Below are 24,829 nucleotides of genomic sequence, written 5' to 3'. Positions count from 1 at the left end.
AGGAAGGGCAAAAGTCGGGCGGTGCCGATTGTATAATACCCTACACCTACCCTATAAGTACAATGTGGGGCTATATCCAATTCTAAACCAATTTTGATGGACCTCGGCGCATATTTTCAGATAGGTTATGAATCAATCCGTATCACATTTCGAGCACATGTTCAAATCTGACGAACATATATATGGGAGCTATATCTAAATCTAAACCGATTTTGAGCAAACTTCTCAGATATTGTGGTAGTCGTCGAGGAAAGCGTTGTTGTACAAAGCATTTTGGCAAGATTGGTCAATAAATGCGCTTGCAGTGGCTCTTGGAGTGAAAATCGGGCTATATATATATATATATGAGAGCTATATCTAAATCAGAACAGATTTCTATAAAATTCGCCAACAATGTCGAAAGTCATAAGAAAATCCTTCCTCGGAATCGGTTAAAAATTACCTTTTATTGCATTATTACTGCAAATCGGATGTACATATATATGGGAGCTATATCCAGATCTGATCCGATTTTTTTCAATTTCAATAGGCTTCGTCTCTAGGCCGTAAAACATGCCTGTACCAAATTTGAAAACGATCGGATGAAAATTGTGATCTGTAGTTTGTACACAAATTAGCAAAACGCGCCGTTTTCAGTGCATTATAAAGTGAAAACGAGTCCAGAAAACAGATCGGTTCTTTGGACCGGAACGAAATTGCTCACCCACATGAAAATGTGGAGGTGGCGATACCGCTGATTGTTCGCGATAGCTACTCCGTACGGAGCATTTCACTATTTACGAATTGTACTGGTTGATCATCGGCCGAAGACTGCGGATGCGACGAATGGCTCCTTCTCTCGGCCTGTCACTCTTTTGCGCTAGATAATCATCAATTATCTAAAACTTGTCTAAGTGACTCAGATTGCAAATTACAATACTATTAACACCTGACTTAGCCCAAAATACAATATTCCCCTCAAGGATATAACAAAATTTGACAAACTTTTTGTTATGCGCCTAGCAAACAACAACAGCAATTATTTTTCTATCCACATATTAAACCCCTGTTTCTATACATACATACATACATATCTCATTTTAATAAACCAATTTGTCACCTGTGAGCTACAGTAATGCTATTGATTTTGGCATTTTGTCGTCTGTCTTCGTTTGTCCTTTTATCGTCGTCGTCCATATTTGTCATCTAGATAAAATGTTCGTTTCCTGTTAAGTGCAAATTTGTTCATGCAACATACAACAAGTATGTTTTTGTTTTTTCTTTTTTTTTTTGGTTTTGTATACATATTGTATTATATATATATATATATATATAAATATATAAACTGTAAACTTTGAGATAGTATTGAAAAGAAGTATTGACAATAACTTGTTGTTTACTTTTTTTGAACAGCAAAGCCAGAAGAAAAAGTTTGGTTTTAGACAATAGGTGAGTGAGTGAAATTTTAGTTAACAAGCTGTGTGAGTGTTGTGGGGGGGAGGGGGAGGGGGGGGATGTATGAAGAAATTTTTGGCCTGACATTGTGAACGTTGGAGGTGGGTTAGAGGAAAATTGGGTTTTATTACAATAGGCATGAAAAATTTCTGTATTACGTACTTTTGTAGATCGTATTAGTCAGTTGAAGTTAACATGGAAGTAGTAATTTTTCATGGGGTGTCGTTACTTGCTGATGTGTGTAGGTGTGGTAAGTTGAAACAAAAATTTGTCTTCACAATTTGCAATGATTTTTCAGTCTTTGAGTTTTCCGCCTTTGTGCATTTAGATAATATAGAATTACTTGTTAGTAATATTTAAGGGTTTATATCGATATTTACGTTACGTTTATGTTCTAAATGTAAGTGTCCATTACGTACATTACGGGGATGCCAACATGAAGCAAATTCTTCATGCCTTGGGTCTTAGGATGGTGGTGAATAAGTGTTTATATGTGAGTGTATTGGTATGTATATGCATATCATAGAATTTTTCTGTTATTTTGGTTTTTCTGGAGGGCATACAAATTAAAAATAATTTCCATCATTTTGCATGTGTACGTGTACAAGTGTAATGTGTGTGTGTTTTTGAAATGGCTATTTACTGATCCAATGAAAAATGTTTGGTACGTTTCCATAGCGTTTTGAAGATACCCTTTTTCTTGGGCTTCTCAGCGGTGTTACTTTGGCCACGTGGTTGTTTACCCTCTTTTTGATTGGAAACAGCTGCACTAGCATCTGCAATCAAGAAACATAATATGATAAATACTATTTATGTATATGTGTTGAGATTGTATAGAACTTACTTCTATCTATGTCGTGATAGTAACTTGCCTCCAAACACTGATCGGCAGTGTAGGCTGATTTACTCCTCTTATCCTTGGGCGTTTCTTTAAAAAAAAATAGGATGAATTAATAACAAGCCATATTCAATACTAAATAAACCAAGAAAGGCCTTTTCAGCAGCGCTGAACTAAAATTTTCTTTTGAAATTTTATTCAGATTTTTTATGGAAAGCTTTATTCAGCTGTGCTGCACTAAAGATTTGCTAAGGAAAAATTCTGAGGAAAGCTTTTATCAGCTATGGGTTACGTCTATGTTCTAATGTGCTAAAGATTCTCTATTGAAAGCTTTATTCAGCTACGCTAACCTAAAAATTTCCTATGGAAAGCTTCACAGCCTCACTTAACAAAATTTTCCTATGGAAAACTATCTTCAGCTGTGCTAAGAATTTCCTATACAAAATCTTTATCAGCTAAGCTGACCCAGAGATTTTCTTTGAAAAGATTTCCTCAGCTAGAGTGAACTAAGGATTTTTTAAGAAAAGATTTCTTTAGCTTTGTTGAACTAAAGACTTCCTACGGAAAACTATATTCAGCTACGCATAACTAAATATTTTCTATGGAAAGCTCTTTCAGCTACACTAAACTAAAGATTTTCTAAGAAAAGGTTTCTTCAGCTTCGCTGAACTACAGATTTCCCAAGAAAAACCTTATTCAGTTACGCATAACTAAATATTTACTATGGAAAGCTTTTTTCAGCTACACGGAACTAAAGATTTTTTAAGGAAAGATTTATTCAGCTACATTGAACTAAAGATTTCCTTAAAAGAGCTTTATTTACCTACGCTGTACTAAAATATTTCTAAGTAAAGCTTAATTCAGCTACGCTAATCTTATGGAAAGATGTATTTAGATATGCTGGAATAAGGATTGCCTATCGTTTCTTTTATTCAGCTACGCTAAACTTAAGATTTTCCATTCAGCTAGGCTAAAATAAAGATTTTCTATGAAAATGTATTATTAAGCTATACTTAGCTAAATATTTTCCATAGAAAATAAATATTTTGCGTAGCTGAATACGTTGAATTATGATTTTTCTATTGAGAGCTTTCTTCAGCTACGCTGATCTAAAAAATTCCTATGGAAAAATTTCTTTATTTTCCCTGAACTATAGATTTTCTGTGGAAAGTTTTTTTCAGATACACTGAACTAAAGATTTCCTATCGAAACCTCTATTCAGCTTTACTGAACTTGAAGATTTCCTACAAAAAGCTACATTCCGCTACACTGAACTTTTAATTTCCTATAGAAAGCTTTATTCGGCTTCCCAAACTCAAGATTTCCTATGAAAGGCTTTCCAAGAGTTTTTTTAGAATTTCCAGTACTCTAGCACATTTTTTATACATACTTTTCTTTGTGATCAACAAGCTGGTTACACGGCGCAATGCTTCTCTGGGTGATTTATTTAGAAATGAAGGCGTCAAATTGGGCGGCAAGGTAAGAGGTTTTCGTGCAGGTCCTGTTCCTGACATAGCTGGTGTACCATCCCAAACACGCATGGTACAGATGCGATCTATATTTTCCGTAGATGCCGGCCTCATTGACCTTTGCTTCGGGTACCAACCACGCTGAGGAGCACCAGCTAGTCGCAGCATTTCATTGGAAGCTAATGCATGATTTATCGAACGTTGACGGCACATGGCCCCACCGAATGTATTGCCACCGGAAATTCCCACAATGGAATTGCCCAAATTAATGTTATTAGAAGTACTCGATCTGGGTGCTGTGCGAGAACCACCGGGTGTGTTTTCATGCTGTCTCCTATATGGTGTACGTGGAATGTCGCAACTAAATAGAATAAAACTTAATATTTAAGCAATTCATCAAACAATAAAACTCTTCACTAAACCTACCCCCTGGCGAATATTGGAGTCTCTGGAAGACTGCAAGAAGTTTGTAACCTATGCTCCTCCCTGGGTGATTGCTTTGAACTTCGTTTTGTCCCATAGCCATATCGTCTGGTGCCATATCCACTACCACCACTGCCATCATATGAAGGTCCTTGAGAACTAGTGGGGGTTGTTACGCCACTGCCATAACCTCCCATCACCCGTGGAGATTTTCTTTTATAATTGGAATCTATGGACCAGGACTTCATAGTGTTTGCTGAATGCCCGCTACGATGAGGCGGAACTACTGGCGCCAAATTCTCAAATGCCGATGGTGGAGGAGGCGGTAAAGGCAATTCGTCCGACATGTGACGATGAACAGGTCGGGTAATTGGTTTTTCTCTTTCTTTAGAGCGTTGATGTCGAAATTCATCACGGGACGACGAATGGGTATGAATTTCAGCGGATGTCTGCACATAAGATTTGGCTGGAGGCTTTACATCATCTTCCCCCACAGAAGTGTCATCTGAGGGAGATGGGGGCAAAGGCAGATCGTTGTAATCCTGCTAATAAGAAAAACGTTAGGGTAAGTCCATTTTTGGCATTAGCAGAGTAACTTACAAATATATCTGGATTTGAAGAGGGGGGAGAAGGTGGAAGAGGTCCAAACGTATTTTGCGACAGTAACATTTCCTTGGCACTTTCCGATTTATGCACGCCAGGTCGAAATTCCAAAGGACGTTTGTGTGTTGCCTGATCCGGCATACGGGCCACGGCCATTTCACCTCTCAAAAGAGCACTTATGTTGCTTTCAATTTGTTTCAAGGGAGCACAGCCATAACTAAGATCGCTTAACTGCTCTTCGTCTTCTTCCAGTGTAGGTGCCAGATCAGTGTGTGGTGTTGTGGAAGTTGAACGTATATCTGATTCATATATAAAAAATTAAAGAATAAAATGCAGTGAAAATTGTTCATAAGATCCATACCCGCAAATTCGGTTGGTTTAGCGGAACCGTTCGATGTTTGCTTATAAACAAATAGGCCAGAGGGATCCAGGTTGGAGGCTTTTAAATCAAAACCTGATGCTACTTCTTCGTGGCAAGGTGTTCTACTAGCATTTATCGATTCCGAACTACATCGTCCTTCTAGGGAAATTAAACTGCCCTTTTTGGAAGCTAAAATACCAAACACTTTGAGAACATGCTAGGAAATGCATAGAAAGTAGAATATCTCACCTTCGAAACTTGAGGTTTTGCTTAAAAGTTGTATTGGCGAAAGATCTTTCCTAATAGCTGTAGTAGCAGGTCGAATTGGTTCTAGGTTTAGTGACAAACGATCTCTGGGTGAAGTAACAGGTTTTCCTATGTCAAAATTATTACGAGTGTTTGATTCTTTGGTATCACATGGCTTGTACTCATCCCTGACATCTTGTGTTACATATTGCACTCTTTCCGATTCGGAGTCCATGTCGGGCTCACTCTCACTGAGTCCATGCTTGACGGGCTCATCATAGTTTGAAAATATATCCATTGCTCGAGGTGGCTTTTTAGTTGAGCCACGTCGTATAATGAATGTTCCCTTTCCTAGCATACTGTTGGAATGACGGTAGACGCAAGAGTTCTGTATTTCAGGACTCTCTTCGAAACTTCGAAATTCTTCCTCAATATGCAGATGATTTTGCGGAGGGGGAGGAGCAACATCGTAGACATCTTTTAAATTGACTGGTTTTGCCTAAAATGGAAATTGGAAGTATTACTGAAAGTAAGTTTGAAGAAAATTCATCTAACGAAAAGACAGACCTTAACGACATGTTTTTGTTGTTTAGTTTTCTTTTTGAAATCTTTGAAGTGTATCTCCCAAGCTATGCCACGTGGCGTGAGTAATGTCGACTCCGATGACACTGTAATGCCCGATGGATCTTCAAGGGAATCCTCAGAAATTTCATCATCCTCGTCGGTAGTGATTTTATTAGAAAATTTATCCAAGGTATTGTTGGAAGAAGACGATTGACCTGTTTTTTGATTATCTGACGAAGTGCCGGTACTGGCGGGCGATGAGGATGATGACGATGAAGATATAGACGTTGACCCAGGATTGAGTATATGACAAACTTCTTTGTGTTTCTCAACCGAAGTCAAAAGACGTTTTGGTCTCGCACTGCGCCCAGCGGAAGGGCCATCTTTAGGACCCGGATATATAGTAACTGGATGCTCATTCAACATGGGTTCTTAAAAGGAATGGAAAACAAAATGTTGAACTTATATTCTGGACGATGTGATTGGTGCTAACTTAAATTCACACTACCTGATAGTTTAGCAACACTACCCCTTAAGACAGCTTTATGTACAGCACTGATATCAATACCCAGAGCATTCCTTTCACCATTGCAACTGCCTACGCGTGTCTTTGCATCGCCCGAAATATTGGCATTGCGTTGGCCACAACATGGAAGACTTGAATAGTTGGAATTGTTAGTGGTTGCCGTTATGCGAGCCTTAGGCTAAATGAAAAAAAAAAACAAACAGATGTTAAGACCATAACTCATATTTTTTGTTTGGTTTCCATGAAATGAATTACTTACCAATGTTGTTTGTTCCAAGGAGTCTAATTGATCTTTGTGGCAGTTACCATTGCTTTCGAAACGTGCCAAATCAACGGCATCGAAACTCTCATTGGGAGTTACAACGGGAGCACAGCTTGAGCTGGTCTGAGACATTTCTTCAGAATCGCGTTTCTCCTTCATGCTATTGGAGAGTGAAAAAAATTTAAAGTCTCCACCGTTAATCTAAGTGATATCATGCAGTATTTACTTTTTGCGGCTAAGACTCATATAACCATCGTCCTCTGATTGATTCTCACCACTGTTTTGAAGCTGTGGTCGCAATGAAATGTTGTCCTCGAATTCAGAAATAATATCATCCAATACTTTGATGGGTTCGGGTATTTCGTCAGCAGGAAATGTAACAGCATCCAACATTTCCTCCTCTTCGATTTCCCTGTAAAAAAGATACCAGATAAAGGAGAGGTGTCTCGTGCGAACAACATAGTAAAGTAAATCTAAAGCTTTTGTGGTAAGGACATACATTTGCGGTTTTTGTTTGTAAATAGACGCAGAGGAAAGAATTTGACAATGATGGGAAGGATGGTGGCTTTGAGGTTGAACAGCCGTCTTATCATCCGCCGTCGTCGCCGCTAACGTCTCCCCCGTTGTTGTCTGTGAGGGCGACAACAGTGATGGGATTTGCTCTTCCGCTGTCGTTCTACTACAAGGTTGTTGTGTTGATGATGAGTTATCGACTGCGGCACCGGATACAGTTGCCATTACAGTAACAGGACATGCTTTCTTTTTGTGTGCTACTGCAATGGAGATTCCTAAACTGATTTCGTTTTATTGGCTTTCGGTTTTTGTGTGGTTTGGCATTCGAAATGAATGCTTCTGTTGCCCTTGCATAAAAAAACAAGTTGTTTTTGTTGTTTCAAATGAGATAAATTATTCCCAAGGAGTTGCAACCTATGCTCCTCTATAACCTTATATTCTTCCAGTTTATATATATAAAGGCTGATGTCTGACTTGGATAAATAAAGGTACTGAATGAAATACAGATGATCTTATTTGCACTGACAATTTGGAGTTACCGAGGAGTCTGGCATCGATTTTCCATATCTTTCCACAAATCTTTATTTGAACTGCCTAGCAATGGGCGACGTTGTGGGCAATCACTTGGATTTTGCTCTTAACAATATAACCATTTGGGTTTTTTGTGGTCTCTACTCCGATCCAGACACAAAATGACAAAATGCAACTGTTTTTGTCTCCCACAAATAGTGGAATTTTTCAGTTTGGCACCTTCGTCGTCACACTGCTGCTCTGCTGTCCTCGTCGTCGTCGTCGTCGTGTGTTGTTATACATTTCTGTTACTCATTTTTCCCCCGATTTATGAGCTTTCATTTTCAATTTACGTTCACACCACATTCAATTGAATTTCGTTGGTTGGAGTTGCTTCGTCGTTGTCGATGTCGTCGCCACTGTCACGTTCCTGCGTTATGCTACTACGGCTTCTCCACCGTTTGAACTTTGGAAAATATGGAATAGGTGATACAACGATGATGCACTTCTATCTACAACATTTTGCATTTCGGTTTAACAATGTTTAACCAAATATCGCTATGAACGAATGGGCGAAGTTGATGAGCTGCGGCGCTAGACTAGCTGCGGTTGGCTGAAATACGAGTTTACCTTTTGCGTGAATTGAGTCCGTGTGGGCAGACAACAACGGCCAGCAACTTTTCTTGGTGAACAATTTCCATTTCAATTCATAAATTCACACAAATGTGGGTTTTTTTTTGAGACTTTTATTTTACTGATAGTTTTAGTTTTTATTTCTTCATTGGCTTTTTGATTTTGTTGATCTCATGCACGCACCGCACAGCACAGACACTTGGCTTATGTTGTATACAACATCTCATATGTGTATCACTGTGGACGTTCGTCGTCGTCTGTTGTTGTTCGCGGAACCGCTCTTTTACATCGTCAATCCTTCTTAGATGATGGTAATATTAGACTGCCTCTGAGCTGCTAAAGTATGTCTTGAAGTTGAATTATAGAATGCAAAATAGTGGCAGACATCAAAGAGAGTAAATGAGCGCCAGAGTTGAGAGCGTAATTACAAACTCAAGAATGACAATCAATGGGACCAGTGTTGTCAGATTAAAGAAAATATCCCCAAACATTCAAAGTCAGTTTGATTGCATCAATTTAACTGTACGGGGTAGTTCGCAAAAAATCAAAATTTTTCCATACCCCCTAATTTTGACCCCAGGAATCCGAATATGAAGTCCGTTTTTGGGGCTTGGAGCAGTGGACCCCCTAGGGGCCAAAACCCCCCTTAGGGGGAAGTAGTCCAACCTAGGCAGTATGGGTATCAAATGAAAAGTATTTATTAATAATTTAACCCGGGAAGGACCTACGGAACCCTCTTAGGGTACCAAATTCTCAAGGCAATATGGGTATGGGTAGGCAATATGGGTATTAAATGAAAGGTATGAACGAGTAGGTTAAGAATATGCAAAAAAATTGAGAAAATTTTCCAAAAAATCGCGCTTTTTTGGGTCCGTGGGCCCTTAGGGCGCCCGAGCCCCAAAAGCGGACTTCATATTCGGATTCCTGGGGTCAAAATTAGGGTGTATGCAAAAAATTAGATTCTTTTGCAAACTTCCCCGTAAAATACAGTTTTGCGCAAATTGTTTACACTTGTACGTCATGGGTATAAAACCCACCACCATAAGATGGGGGTATACTAATCTAATCATTCCGTTTGTAACACCTCGAAATATTGATCTGCGACTCCATAAAGTATATATATTCTTCATCGTCTCGATATTCTGAGTCGATCTAGCAATGTCCGTAAACGCGTAAAGCTAACCACTTTAATTTTTGCACAGATACTTCTTATCGATGTAGTTTGTTGGGGATGGCAAATGGGCCATATCGGTTAAGATTTGGATATAGCTCCCATATAAACAAATCTCACGATGACTTCTTGAGGCCTTATAGGCAGCTATTATTGTCCGATTTGGTTGAAATGTTGCATGGTGTGTTCTGTTACGACTTTCAACAGCTGTGTATCCAAGTATGGTCTATAACCTGATATAGCTTCCATATAAATGGACCTCCCGATTAGACTTCTTGATCCCCTGGAAACCGCAAATGATAACCGATTTGGCTTTAAATTTGCCCGTAGTGTTTTATTATGAATCCCAACATGCGTACCAAATATGGTCTTTAAACTGATATAGCTTGACATATGTCTGTAACAACTTATATGTAATGGGGCTTGATTGCATATTACCAGCTTGGGCTGCTTTGTAAGTATTTTTTGCGCGTTATTCATTATTTCAATGCAATTTTGAGCCTCAATTGATTTGATATGGATATTGTTAATTGGAATATTCCATACATTTTTCAAACCAATAATTAACACTCTGCCTCTCTGTAATTACGTATTTTGCAAATTTTAATATTTAATATTTTTTAATATTTAAATTACAAGGAAATTTTTTTTTTAATTTTTGGGAATCTCTCTCAAACAATCTGGCAACCTAAATTCGACCATTAGCTCTGTACACAATAAGCATATGAAGCGAGAACAAAAATATGTAATCACACAAACACATCAATATATACACAGAGCGGAGATTTGATTTTAGAGTAGCGACAGTAAGAAAGACGGTTGCCACTCAATGTTTGGAAATGTCTTCTTAAAATTCAATTAAATGGGAATAATAATTGTTATTTAATTATGTTGTGAGGAATGTGGGTGCACGTTATTTAACATTCTATTACAAGGTATTTTAGCATTTTGTAATAAATTTTGAAGTTTTGTAGAGATTTCGATATAAATTATTAAAATTGTCAATATCTACCATGAGTTTGTTTTATATTTTTTTAATTAAAAATTTATTTCATATTATTTCTTATAGATTTTATTTTTATTCTATATGCTTGAACTACAATTATTTTTACTTAGCATTTTATGTCAACTAGTTTTTCTTTTCATTGAGTTGGTTTTTTTATTTAAACTGTTTTTCCATTTCAGTTCTTATTATTTTGGTTTTAATTTTTTATGTTTTAGTTTCGTTTTGTATTTAAATTATAAAAAAAATATATATTTTTTTCATTTTATTTTTAATTATTTTTGTTCTTTATTCTCTGTGATTGAGCTATTTTGCTATTGTTCCCATAATCTAAAATTTTGTAACTAGGCTTTTTATGGTCCAATTCCAATTCATCTGAAAAATTTCTTCAAAAAACACAAAACGGCAACACTGTTCGATTTTTATTTCTATGCTGTCGGCTCTCTTGTCGCTAAAATTCTATGTTGTTTTTCTTTTGCAATAGTCAACTATGGGAGTACCCAAACACCCACCATCACACCACTATAAGCCAGCGCCACCCTCCTTTCGTGTTAGAGTTTTGTCGTTTTTATATGCATGCCGTTGTTGTGTTTGTGTTCTTGCTGGTAATTATTACATCGTCGGCTGTGTGGAGTAGCTGATTATGTCCTAAATGTGAATTTCCACCCCCTCATAAGTGCTGGGTGTTAAATCAGGAGAGCATTTTGTAATTTTCGACCTGTCATTGCAAACGGATTTCATATGATTGCATTGCGCCGTGTTGTTGTGTGGGGAGAGAGAGATTGAATTCGGCGATTATCTCAACGCCGCTGCCAACGAAACACTCGTCACTTTGTTTGCTGCAAAAACATTTCAATGTTTTTGGCTGTGTGAATGAATTTTTGTATCTAGATACGTACGTTTCTTATGATACAGTACAGATAAATACATTTGATTTTTACTAAGTAGGCACACAGCTACATATAAACATTTACCATGAATGTATCTGAAATGGTCTCAGTTCTGTTGACGTTTTTGTTATTCTTTTCCACGCGTGCGCATTAATTAGCTGAAATTCCAAGGCAGGCCGAATACGGCGAAAAAAATTGACACTATCGAAAAGAAGATAGGCTGACTTCAGCCGGTGAGATTTTTCGGCGGTCGCAACAAAAGTACTAACATTTTGCGTAGCATCAAAGTCACAGAACATGAATTGCTATTCTAATTGACATTTGCAGTTAGATTTAATACTCGTACATAAACGTAAAATTTTTGAAAATTTTAGGAAATTTTCTGCTAAATTTCTTAGCAAATTTCCGAGCAATTAGAAATATTCCTCAAAATTTTAACTTTATAAAATAATTTCTACCTTAACATCTTACTATATTTTCGTTTAATTTTGTTTTGAGATGCGCTTAATGATATTTTGCAATTGAAAAGGAAAGTCGGAGCATACCACACTTTTCAAATTTTATGCCTATGAAAATTTCGTGAAAATTGATTTTCTATTGTATAAAATTTTGTATTTACTATAAATTTTTGTCAAACTTTTACTTTCATAATAAATAATTTTGTGGCTATACTGGCGAAAAGACAAATTAAAAAAATATTATCGAAATTTAATATTCAAAAAAATTTAATATTTTTATGTTAATTAATAAAAAAAGCATACATATTCAAATAATACATGTAAGGAAAATTGCACTTTGTGCAGCAATCTGTTGGATGCGTAATCTTCCATTTGTTTTCCTGTGTTTTTTCTTATTATTATCGTTTATTCTTCAAATGGTGAGTGGCTGTGTAGGATTACTGCAATGCAAAGTACTCACACACAGGCACACATTGTGTTTCCGCATTTTTATTTTGCCTATTATTTATACGCAAATGTATATATGTAGGGGTGTACAGGAAAAGTATATTTTGAGTATGTGCCAAAAACACATGTATCCAACCCTATTTTCTTTGTTTCCCCAACGAGATGTATGCGATGTTTGATTGCAGACAACAAGAGGCGAATGCTGCAGCAGTCCATTCAGTCAGCCAGTCATACATAAGCCATTGCCACTCAACTCAAATTCTCCGAGCTAACTGTGTTGCGATGCTTTCTCAAGTCAAATAGCAAACATTGTCTATAATTTGTTAATACGAGTGTGGGTAGCTTTTTCTGGGGGAGGGGTTATCTCTCCCCACCAATATTGATGATGCTGCTGACATGAGTAAAACAATTACGAGAGGAGCAGGGGAATGGCATATCCAGTATACTATATTTATGCAATCATCCAGCCATTCCTTACTCATAAAATTTCTATAAATGTACAAAAAATAAATTGCGCAAAACGTTCTTTCAAATTAAACAGAAAAAAATCTAGATTTAAATTTGGATTTTGTCACAAACAGACCGAGGTCGCACAAACATCCATATGCAAACTACAAATCATATTTTCAACCAGGGTTGTCATTTTAAAGAGTTTGTACTGAATTTGGAAGTTCAAAGAGGTATTTTGGCACAATTTCAAGGGAAGAGAATGACTGCAAAATCAATGTTTCGGTATTTCTTCTCAGCAGCTGCCGTAAACTAACTACCGAGTTAACACTTTTTGGAGATCGACTGCCGACCATTGCACCAGAAGAACTTATCCTCCCTTGGCAAAAAAGAATAGGTATGGTTCAATTGTGTTGCGGCAGAACTTCTACAGAGCTAAGATTGATTGATTGAAGATTGATATATGTACCGATTGTAACCAAGGACCATACGACATACGCCAACTGTTTAACTGTCCATACAATCCTACTTTCTGGTCCAACCCCAACTTAATCGCGGAGTTCCTAGATCTGTATACTTATCAGAACCTAGCAGACGAATGGGTGAAACACAACACACTGCTATAAAAACAACAAATAGCAGCCGGTTGTACGTACCGGATTGATCTGACGGAATTCTTCATCGGCAAGGGCTGCTGCCACAGTGTACAACACTCTGCTGCAACAAAATCATAAAAATCAATTTGTGTTTGTTTGTTTCGTATAGACTCAAAAACGGCTGAGCCGATTACCTTGCAATTTTCACAGATTGTGTAGGTTGATCTGGAAGGAAACATAGGCTATATAATTTGATATCGGGAGGGGGCGGACCCTCCCCCTTACAAATGAAAGGTATTCAAGAGTAGAGTACGAATTTCATAACAAAAGTTGGGTCCAAGTTGTCCTCAGCCGCAAAACCCCTTAGCATAGGTTTATTTGACGGTCATGACAATATGGGACTCAAATGAAAGGTATTCGGGAGTAGATTGCGACTATGGTCACGAAGTAGGAATAGGTGTTATAATTTGTTGATAACAGAAGAGGGCGGACTCTCCTCCGTTACCCCAAAAACACCACCCAAAATGAAAAGTGGACCGATAAGGACAATATGGGTATCAAATGAATGCGGGAGTAGATCACGAATCTGGCATACAAATGCATTTCGAAGTGTAGGGGGTCACCCCACCTCCACAAAAACGCCCAACATTGGCACATTAGCCAATCATGGATATATGGGACTCGGTTTATTTGTTCCGTATAGACTGAAAAACGGCACAACCGATTTTCTTACTTTGACGCCTGGCTCGATGAATACGACTGGAGAGTGGCCATTGGCGGTTAGAGCTGGCCATATCATCACTAGAGATGAAAATTTCTTCGGCTGGGCATATATTAAATCTCCAATTCTCCTACGTGCGCTCGGTTAAGTAAATACGATCATTTTGGGTATTTGCTGTTTTGTTTTTACATTGACGAATCTATTTATCTTAAGCAAACTCTTGAGTTACACGAAAGTTTGTATTCGAGATCGACAAACAGGCCAGACAATTATCTAAAACTTTCCATATATCACGATATATTCATTTCCAGATAGTGGCAGTTTCCCAACAACAAAATATTGTCAAAATCAGTGATTAGTGCAATTCTGATTTTGTGTATGTTTCTGGTTCGCGCCATTTTTCGTTGCTTGTGTGTGTTGTGGTTCTTAACTAATATACACACACATAACCAAAGCTCGTTGACTTCGTAAGAAAAAATTGTGCTCTACGGTACACTACCTGCTAATTTTGTCATGCTATGTATATCACAATTGCAAACACTAGTTATCCTCACTGGCAACTCTGTAGCTATAACAGTAAAGACCGCTGGAGAAAAGGTGTGATAGTTAACAACCTCTGTTTGTTCGTTCATCGTCATTCAATTTACCCCTGTGTGATAGACATCCCTAAACACACATTCATATGTAGGTACATACATATGTACCTACATACTTACGTGTGATTGAATGTTTGCATTTATTTTTATTGAATGAAATACGGATGCCATCCATGTCTCTTGTTTACCCATCAAGCTCATATTGGTTGTGTATGAATAATTAATTAATGCCTCTCACTCACTCTCAAACACTCTTCACACGGGTGTACGTATGGTCACGCAATTGACTTTGATTGTTTTAGTTGTATGTTATGTGCCACATATCATTCACTCATTCATCCATGCAATTCAATGAATAAATAATTCTGTCATCTTTTTTATTTCACAGTCATTATTAGAGGAATCATGCAAATGAATACACACAAATGTATTTTATTCTATTTTTTTTTTGGGAAAATTTTATCTATGGGTGATGATGACGAACAGTGGTCAAATGGCAATAAATATGTCATATTGTTAGCAGAAGAAACGGCTCCCCAGAAAGAAGAACCTACGTCTCTGCAGACTCGAACAGGAACACAGCAAGTGCTCAATAGTCTCCTCCTTATCCTCACCGAGCCAACTTCTACATAAGTTATTGTGAGGTATCTTCATGAGCCCCGCCAGGGGGCCTTTGTCACAGTGTCCGGTTATAACCCCTGTCAAAGTACTCATCGACTTCTTACCGAACACCAGCAACTCCCTCGCAGTCCGGCAAATATAGGCCCCAATGGGCTGCATATCCAATATCGCCTCCAGGCTTGCCTGCGGTGCGGATCTCAGCGCCCCTGTGACACCAACGCAGGCCAGTCTCTTGACCTTCTCGAACTCTTTGCCTCGGACCAGCAGCACGATATCGTACGCACACGCGATAATTCTCGTGCCGTCCCCACCGAGATCCATCAGGATTTCATTAATCACGAGGTTCCACAGTGAGAACACTCCTCCTTAGGGCGTTCCTCTGGTCAACCACCTTCTGACTACACAATCTCCCAGGTTTGCATTGTAAATCCTATCATAAAGCATATTATTTGTCCATTGGGAAATTAAGAGGGGATAATCCCCGTGCGGTCCAGTGCGGCGACTATCGCCCCAATCTCCATATTATTGAAAGCCCCCTCAGTATCCAAGAAGGCCGCCAAAGTGTAATCCTTCTGCCGGAGAGATGTCTCGACCTCTTGTACCACCTCGTGAAGGGCCGTCTCCACCGACCTGCCTGCGTGTTGTGCCCCACTGAAGTTCTCCGGCGTAAGTCCCCCTCACACTTTCAGGTCAATCAGTCTTTCCAGTGTTTTCAGCAAAAAACGATGACAGACTAATATGCCTATAATCCTTCGTCGTACTGTGGTTTATTATTCCCTCCCTGGGGATAAAGACCACCTCGACTTCCCTCCATGCCCTCGGCATGTAGGACGATGCCAGGATCGCCCTGAAGAGTGCCTATGATGCTCGATATGACCAGGCGCCCTTAAATAACCTGTTTCCGCGGCGATCGGTCCTTTGGACCGAAACGAGCTTACTCACCTACAGAAGCTTGACGAGGATCGCCACCTCCACAAAATCAGTTCTGTTCTTACTTTACTTAATTTAATAGGCTATGACACACATTTGTTCTACTAGCCGAGCGTGGAATAGCGTTCGAAGCGCCTCGATCTTCTGCGCTCATGTTATAATCTCTGACACCAAGTTTCGAGGTATCTCCCACCACTTGATCTTTCCATGGGGCTTTTGGTCGTCCCGGTTTGCGTCTTCTTTGCTGGAGCTTCTTCATCCATTCTGACAACATGACCTAGCCAACGCAGCCGTTATATTTTGATACGCGTAACTATGCTATCGTCGTTGTACAGCTCGTGCTTCATTCGACGCCTATATTCTCCATTAACGCAAACTGGTCCATCTAATTTACGAAGAACCTTTCTCTCAAATACACCAAGCACTACCTTATCTGCTTTCACAAGTACCCATGCATCAAAACCGTATAACATCACAGGTCGAGAGGTGGCCTTGTCCCTGAACTGCTTACTTAATCCAAGGTAACATCTGTTTGTCAGTATTATGCAAATTTTGCCCGTGAACATTCCACCAAGGAACAGGGGCAAACTTCTCACACATCAATGAGTGCAGCCCGATTCAAGTTTAAGCTCAATGATATGGGGCCTCCTTTTTATGGCCGAGTCCGAACGGTGTGCCGCAGTGCGACACCTCTTTGGAAAGAAGTTTTACATCACAAATGTTGCCATCATTAGGAGGGGAAAACCACAGCTGAAAAATTTTTTTTAAGGTCTCGCCAGGATTCGAACCCAATCGTTCAGCGTCATAGGCCGACATGCTGACCTCTGCGCTACGGTGGCCTCCGTTTGTCAGTATTATTCTTCGCTTTATTTCAAAACTGGTGTCATTTGTTTCGGTTACGGCGGTGCCGAGGTAGATAAAGTTGCTAACTATCTCAAAGTTGTGGTTCCCAACTTTATCCATTTTTTTACCTGCTCGGTTGTACAAGGCGTTTTGGGAGTTGAAACCATCTTCATTTACCGCCAGACCCAATTTCCCCGACTCCCTTTCGATTCTATCAAAGGCTGCAGATACTACTTCCGGTGACCGACCTATGATGTCGATGTCGTCGGCATAGGCGAGTAGGTGGTAGTTGTTGATTTGTTCTTCTCGGGTATTTTCCAGGATTTGCCGCAGTGTCTAGGGTGGACTTCCCAGGATTTGGTCTGCAGATATTAATCTGTCCTATGCCACTATAGACATACACCTAAGCCAGTAATCGGCTTGTTGTGCGCTCTAAAAACTAAAAGGTACCCGCGATAAAAAAAATCTATGTTAGGAATTCGGTGCTACTTACAAAGTCCTTAATTGTTTTCCATACCACGCCCCTAAGTTGGTTTATGTCTGGTATTGTGTCTCCATCCAAGTGCCGGTATGTGTTAGACGCGAAAGCCGGGCAATGACTCATTGCCCGTATGCCCTAGACATGCTATCACTTGCCGCACCGATTTTACATAAGTGAGCTCGTAGTCCTGTGTGTCCCATTATGATACCAAAACCTACACTGACCTCCTCTTTACTTCCTTTCAGTAATAGCCTCGTTTTCTCACGATCTGGTTCCCCCCATAGGATTTTCGCCGTCCTACCGACTGTTTCGCTGTTCCACAATGTTGTATGCGCATTCATCGCCCACGATCTGAACTCGGACTGCTTTGACCCGAAAGGCTTCGGGTTAACCAAGTTTATTGACGGCAGTCCTCTGGCCTTAACTGCCACATCGTCGGCCCTTTCATTCCATCTTACTCTGTTATTGCCCGGCACCCAAACGATGCGGATTTTGCCATCCTCAGAGAAGGCGTTAATCTCCTTCTTACACTGCAAGACTTTTCTTGACCTTACCGTCCTGGTTGTTATAGCTCTTTTGGCAACTTTACTATCCGTAAAGATGTTCACACTCGACGTCCTCGCATTAGCACCACACCACCTGCCGCATTCCGTGATCGCCCGGATCTCCGCCTGTAAGACTGTATTGTGGTCAGGCAGTCTAAAACAAATCTCAGTCCTTGTGTTCTCAATGTAGACCCCCAGGCCCACTTAGTCCTCCACGATCTTCCATATGGCGACACTAGGGGTCCGTCAATCCAAGAGTGCGCCGCTGGTTTCTTTCCTTCCAGGTTTCCTATCGCCGCCAGAGGGTAACCCGTCGGCTCCTGCTGCATTGTTGTTCTGCAGTCGGATCACTGCTACTTGGACCTCATTCTGACAAGGATTGGTTCTGCGGTTCTTTTCGCCGCCATCATCGGATGCTAACAGTTGGGTAAAATGTTCAGCATGCTGTCTGTGTCATTACCGGATTTCTTTCTCTTTCTTTTAGTTCTATTCAGAAAGTCTAAAATGATGAAAAAAAAGACGTATATGAGAAGCTTTTCTTCAACTTCAATCGACAAAAAGGAAAAAAAGTGAGAACTTTTTGTTTGTCTTTTTTTGTTTTGGGAAAACCTCTCTTTGCTCATCCGATCTTACAAATAATTACTTCGTATTGCTCTCCCGCGAGATAAAACTGACAGCCGGTTTAACGTGCCTGATTGACTCGATGGAGTCCTTCATCGACAAGGGCTGCCGCCTCAGTGTACAACAACAAAATTGTAGATTACAAAATCAGTTTAAATCAGCTTATCTTGACTAAAATGAGAACGTTTCGCCTGCCTTTTTGTCTTGAAACCATTCATTATGTGAGACGCTTCTCTTCAGCCTCTTTTGTGAGACCGTGCACAGTTCCGAATACAATTTTAATTTTAAGACGAACAATCCTTCAATTGAAAATGCTAAACTTATTATTTTATCACTGCGGGCTGGCCCGCCTAATATACAAGTTCGAGCGTAAATAAATAGTAAACATATTTTACTATTTAATTGCTCAACTATTTGACATAATTAATTAATTACACTCAACTATTTGCGAATTGGGAAAAAAGAAATTAATTGGGCACAAGATGCAGACAAAAAACAAAAAAAAAGAAAATTGCCAAAAAAAAATTTCTTGCCAAACATGAAAAAATCTGGCACAAGTATTTGGCATGTATTTTACGCAGAATTGTGGAGCGAAACGAATGTGAAGACATCATCTATCAAAACATAATTTTCAATTCAAATTAAATGTACAGCGGTCAAAAAAAGTATTCATCATTAGCAAAATTGATAATAAATTCACTTATTTTGGGTACTTGAAGAAAATTTAAAGTAAACAAATAATGCAGTTTTATGCAATAGTTTATTTTTCGTAATATGTTTTAAAATAAATTCAAAAAATAAATTTAATTAGCGCAAAAAATGCAATTTTATATAATAACACCAAAAACAGAACAAAAAAAGTATTCATCATTGATGTGCTATCATCAAAGTCAAATTCAAATATTATTTGGGAATCCCCCTTTTCTGTTTTATTTAGTAAAGGAGGCTTTGCCCTTGACAGCAAATATTTAATTTCATTGAAAATATAGTTTTTGTCAAAATGGGTCGTAAGCAAAACGAGGTTTCTGATGAGGTAAAAGTTTTGATAATAAAACACCACAGGAATGGTTTAACTCAAAAAACTATCAGTGAAATATTAAATAGACCACGATCTACTATACAATCCATCATCAGAAAGTGGACAGAAACGAAAACTGTTGACAATAAACCAAGATCTGGTCGACCAAAAGCACTTTCAGTTGGAGATGTGCGTTGGCTAGTGCGGCAAGTTCAGAAAACTCCGAAGACAAATGCGACCATTCTTCGTAAAAACACTATGGAATATTTAGGGAAGGAAGTTACTACACAAACAATTCGAAATACACTCAAAAGGCATAGTTACAGAGGAAGAACTGCACGTAAGAAGCCCTTTATAAATAAAATAAACCGAGTGAAAAGGCTAAACTTCGCAAAAATGTATGTAAAACAGCCCGAATCATTTTGGAAAACAGTCATTTTTGCAGACGAGAGCAAGTTTAATCTTTTTGGGTGCGATGGAAAGGTCATAGTGTACAGAAAACCAAATACAGAGCTTGAAGAACGAAACACAGTTGCTACTGTAAAACATGGTGGAGGTGGTTTAATGGTTTGGGGGTGTATGGCGGCTTCAGGAGCGGGAAATCTTGAAATTATTAATGGAGTAATGGATCATAAGTATTACATTGACATTTTAAAGAGGAATTTAAAAGATAGTGCTGTAAAACTTGGGCTTGGTAATAACTTTCAATATTATCAAGATAATGACCCCAAACATTCTGCTTTAAATACCAAGATGTGGATGCTGTATAACTGCCCCAAAGTCATTAAAACTCCTCCTCAAAGTCCCGACTTGAACCCAATTGAACATCTTTGGGAACATCTCGAACGCAAATTGAGAACGCGCAATTTTTCGAGCAAGAGTCAAATGCAACAGGTGATAATGGAGGAATGGACTAATATAGACCAAAATATAACCGCTAAATTAGTCCAATCGATGTCAAACCGTTTAAAAGAAGTTATAAGACGCGGTGGTCGAATAACAAAGTATTATTTTTTTTAAATTATGTTATATATTTTTTTGTTTTTTTGCAATGATGAATACTTTTTTTGTTTAATTTTTTGTGTTCAGCTGTAAAATGGCCCTTTTTGTTCCAATAAATACTATTTTTTTCTTTAAAAACAATGAAATTGTGTACATATATATCACACAAGCACTACTGCATCATTAGTTTAATATGTTTTTATTCCAATTGTCTTTTGTAGACTTATTAAAAAAAAAACATTGAATGATGAATACTTTTTTTGACCGCTGTATGTAAAGTTTGCTATAAAAATCAATTTTTTGTAAAAATCTATTTATGGAAATGCAATTTGGTTGAAATTTCTACGCTAAGTAGGAAAGACCATTGGATTTTCATCGGGAGAATTAGACATCTACATTGTGGATTGTATGAAGTGCGAAGCATGATTTTGTAGCCATTCTTGGTTTACACGTGCTTTATGCGGTGGTTCAGAATCTTGTTGGTACGTCCATGGTCTACACTCGAAATGGCTGCAGGCCCAAGGCTCCAAAACAGCTTCTAAAATTAACTTTAACATCAGGCTCGATGAAACCGATATCGGAGCGGCCATTGTCGGTCACAATTACCTATGCCATCGCTTGCGATGTAAACAAGTAAAAAGGCGTTAAGTTCGGCCCAACTTTGGATACCCACCACCTCGGGTATATATGTAAACCACCTTTCGTCAAAATCCGTTGAAAAATGCATACCTTATGCCCCATAGCAGCTATATCGAAATATGTTCCGATTTGGACCAAATGCCAATAAGTCTTTTTAGTAGCTATATCTAAAAATAAACCGATCTGAACTATATACGACACGGATGACGAAAAGCCAAACATAAGTCACTGTGTCAAATTTCATTGAAATCAATTTATAAATGCGCCTTTTATGGGGCCAAGATTTTAAATCGAGATATCGGTCTATATGGCAGCTATATCCAAATCTAAACCAATTTGGGCCAAGTTGCAGAAAAATGTCGAAGAGCCTAACACAACTCACTGTCTCAAATTTCGGCGAAATCGGACAATAAATGCGCCTTTTAAGGCCCCAAAACCTTAAATCGGCGGATCGGTCAATATGGCAGCTATATCCAAATCTGTACCGTGACTTATGTTAGGCTTTTGACATCCGTGTGTATATGGTTCAGATCGGTTTAATTTTAGATATAGCTACTAAAAGGACCAATATTTTGTTATACACAATTGAACAATGACTTGTTCTTGTTCGTATTTGGTCCAAATAACATATTTCGATATAGCTGCTATGGGGCATAAGGTATGCATTTTTCACGGGATTTTGACGAACGGTGGTCTACATACATACCCGTGGTGGTGGGTATCCAAAGTTCGGCCCGGCCGAACTTGACGCTTTTTACTTGTTTTTATGTTATTTTGGTACACATGTCTGTTATATATGTTGGTAATATCAGCAATTTTCGATTGTCAGTTTTATTTTTGCCATAAAGAGATTAGTCGTGTTTTGGTGTGCTCTTCGATTTTTTACTATTCGAAAAAAATGGATCAAAGTCAAATGGGGAGATCGGTTTATATGGGAGCTATATCGGGTTATAGACCGATTTGGCCCGTACGTGGCACAGTTGTTGGAAGTCATAACAAAACAAAAACATGCTCAATTTCAGCCAAATCGGACAAAAATTACGCTTACAAACCGGCTCAAGAAGTCAAATCGGGAGATCGGTTTATATGGAAGCTATATCAGGTTATAAACCGATTTGGACCGTACTTGGCACAATTGTTGGAAGTCATAACAGAACACCACATGCAAAATTTCACCTTAATAGCAAAAGGTGAAATTTTAAAAACCGATTCGGACCGTTCTTAACACAGTTTTTGGAAGTCTTATCAGAACACTACGTGCAAAATTTCATCCCAATCTGACAAAAATTGCGGCTTGTAAGGGCATGTGTAGGGTATGCGAGGAAGATGATGAGACGTTGGAGCATTTCCTTTGTCATTGCCCGGCTTTCGCGTCCAACAGATACCGCACACAAAAATTTAAGCCAAATCGGATGAAAATTGTGGCTTCCAGGGGCTCAAGAAAACAAATCGGGAGGTCGGTTTGTATGGGAGCTATATCTAAATCTGAACCGACATGGCCCATTTGCAATCCCCAACGACCTACTCCAATAGTAAGTATATGTGCAAAATTTCAAGCGGCTAGCTTTACGCATTCGACTGCTATCGTGATTTCGACAGACGGACAGACATGGCTAGCTGGAATCAAAATGTCGAGACAATCCAATATATATTTTATGGGGTCGCAGATCAATATTTCGGAATAACTAGCTTAGTATACCCCTAATGGTGATAAAATGTCTTCAAAGTTTGAAAATTGGTAAAAATGTGTATGGGTCGATTATGGGTGGCAACCCAACTTCAGTTGCGTTGCCAACAACCAAATTCGTTACAGAAATGTTCATTATTCCCTACACCACCACTGTGGTACAGGGTATTATAGATTTGTGCATTTGTTTGCAACGCTAGGAAGGAGAAGAGCTAGACCCATCAATAAGTATACGGATCGGCTTAGAATCACTTCCTGATTCGATTTAGCCATGTCCGTATGTCTGTCCATGTATTCTTGTAATCAAGGTACAGGTCGCATTTGTTGTCCGATTTTCACAAAACTTAGCATAAGTCGCTTTTTTGGTACAAGGACGAAGGCTATTGATTTAAAAAATAAATCGGTCCAGATTTAAATATAGCTCCCATACATATCTTTCATCCGATGTGCCCTTTTAAAGCTGCAGAAGCCACAATTTTGGTCAGATCCTTACAAAATTTGGCACAGTGTTTTTTTTTTTGACGTTCCAATATGTGTGCAAAATTTTATTGAAATCGGCCCAGATCTTTACCAAATTTAGCATGATATGTTTCGTGTGACGTCTTAACATGTGTGCAAAATTTCATCTAAATCGGATCAGATTTATAAATAGCTCCCATATATATCTTTCATCCGATGTTCCCTTTGAAAGCTGTAGAAGGCATAATTTTGGTCCGATCTTTACCAAATTTGACACGAACTGCTTTTTGTGACGTCGCAATATGTGTACAAAATTTCATCAAAATCGGATCAGATTTATATATAGCTCCCATATATATCTTTCATCCGATATGGTCTTTTAAGGCTGTAGAAGGCTCAATTTTTGTCCAATATTTATCAAATTTGGCACGAAGTGCTTTTTTGACGTCTTAGTATAATTGCAAAATTTCATCAGAATCCGATCAGATTTAAATATAGCTCCCACATATATCTTTCATCCGATATGCCCTATTAAAGCTGTAGAAGCCACAATTTTGGTCCCAACCTTACAAAATTTTAAAGGAGATGTTTTATTTGACATCGCTCTACATGCAAAAATATGTCATCAAAATCGAACCAGATGTAGGCAAAGTTCCCATGTATAGCTTTTAATCGTTTCGACTTTTAAGGCTGTTGTAGCTACAATTTTGGTTCGATCGGTACAAAATTTTTCACGTTTTAATTGGCATCCCAATACGTGTGCAAAATCGACTCAGATTTAGAAAAAAACTCCCATATATATCTTGTATGCGTTTCGACTTTGAAGGCTGTAGAAGCCACAATTTTCGTACCATCGTAAGAAACCCGTAGAAGGTTCTATTCGATATTTCAATAGGTATGCAAAATTAAAGTCTGACTAAATTTGGATATAAGTGCTATATATTAAAAGTATTACGTAGACTCGGTGGTGTAGGGTATTATATAGTCGGCTCCGCCCGACTTTTGCCTTTCCTTAATGGTTTTTGTATTGAGTTACGTACTTTTTAACAAATTTCTTAGTAGCTGAAGTTAAAAAATACTGTTATTGAATGAAATTGACAAAAAATTTCCAACTTTATACTACTTTTTACTTTGTGGTTTTGTCTACTGGCAACTCAACTGTGGCCGAGTTGCAATCCATAATCATAAAATAAACAGATAAGCAATTTTTTTACTTACCATTATGTAGTATTGACTTGATTCTTGGTTGTTTTTTTCCCATTGTCACACACT

The 24,829-nt window shown here is 38.5% G+C and overlaps 1 protein-coding gene across 1 annotated transcript; it reads right to left on the bottom strand.

The window, feature by feature from the left end:
- Nucleotides 1-1,540: 1,540 nt before the first annotated feature.
- On the bottom strand, nucleotides 1,541-24,829 carry LOC106096130 (uncharacterized). The gene is made up of 13 exons (XM_059365372.1): nucleotides 24,776-24,829; nucleotides 7,226-8,729; nucleotides 6,953-7,138; nucleotides 6,724-6,886; nucleotides 6,447-6,642; nucleotides 5,942-6,369; nucleotides 5,378-5,873; nucleotides 5,129-5,317; nucleotides 4,765-5,066; nucleotides 4,168-4,709; nucleotides 3,663-4,102; nucleotides 2,279-2,362; nucleotides 1,541-2,210 (listed from the first exon to the last, which is right to left on the bottom strand). The coding sequence occupies exons 2-13, from the start codon at nucleotides 7,462-7,464 to the stop codon at nucleotides 2,074-2,076; spliced, it is 3,402 nt and encodes a 1,133-aa protein (XP_059221355.1). The 5' UTR covers nucleotides 7,465-8,729; nucleotides 24,776-24,829; the 3' UTR covers nucleotides 1,541-2,073.

The sequence above is a fragment of the Stomoxys calcitrans genome, chromosome 3 (genome assembly GCF_963082655.1).
Source record: "Stomoxys calcitrans chromosome 3, idStoCalc2.1, whole genome shotgun sequence".
Classification (NCBI taxonomy): domain Eukaryota; kingdom Metazoa; phylum Arthropoda; class Insecta; order Diptera; family Muscidae; genus Stomoxys; species Stomoxys calcitrans.
The sequence above is the reverse complement of the archived record's forward strand: the minus strand, read 5'-3'. Positions and strand labels throughout refer to the sequence as shown.

Bases quoted from the DNA above. Each gene is read 5' to 3' on its own strand.
- LOC106096130 (XM_059365372.1), bottom strand. From the start codon at position 7,464: ATGGCAACTGTATCCGGTGCCGCAGTCGATAACTCATCATCAACACAA. The intron at 5,874-5,941 runs GTCTGTCTTTTC...TTTCCATTTTAG, and splicing joins AACAAAAACATGTCGTTAAG to GCAAAACCAGTCAATTTAAA. The intron at 4,710-4,764 runs GTAAGTTACTCT...TTTTCTTATTAG, and splicing joins CTTCAAATCCAGATATATTT to CAGGATTACAACGATCTGCC.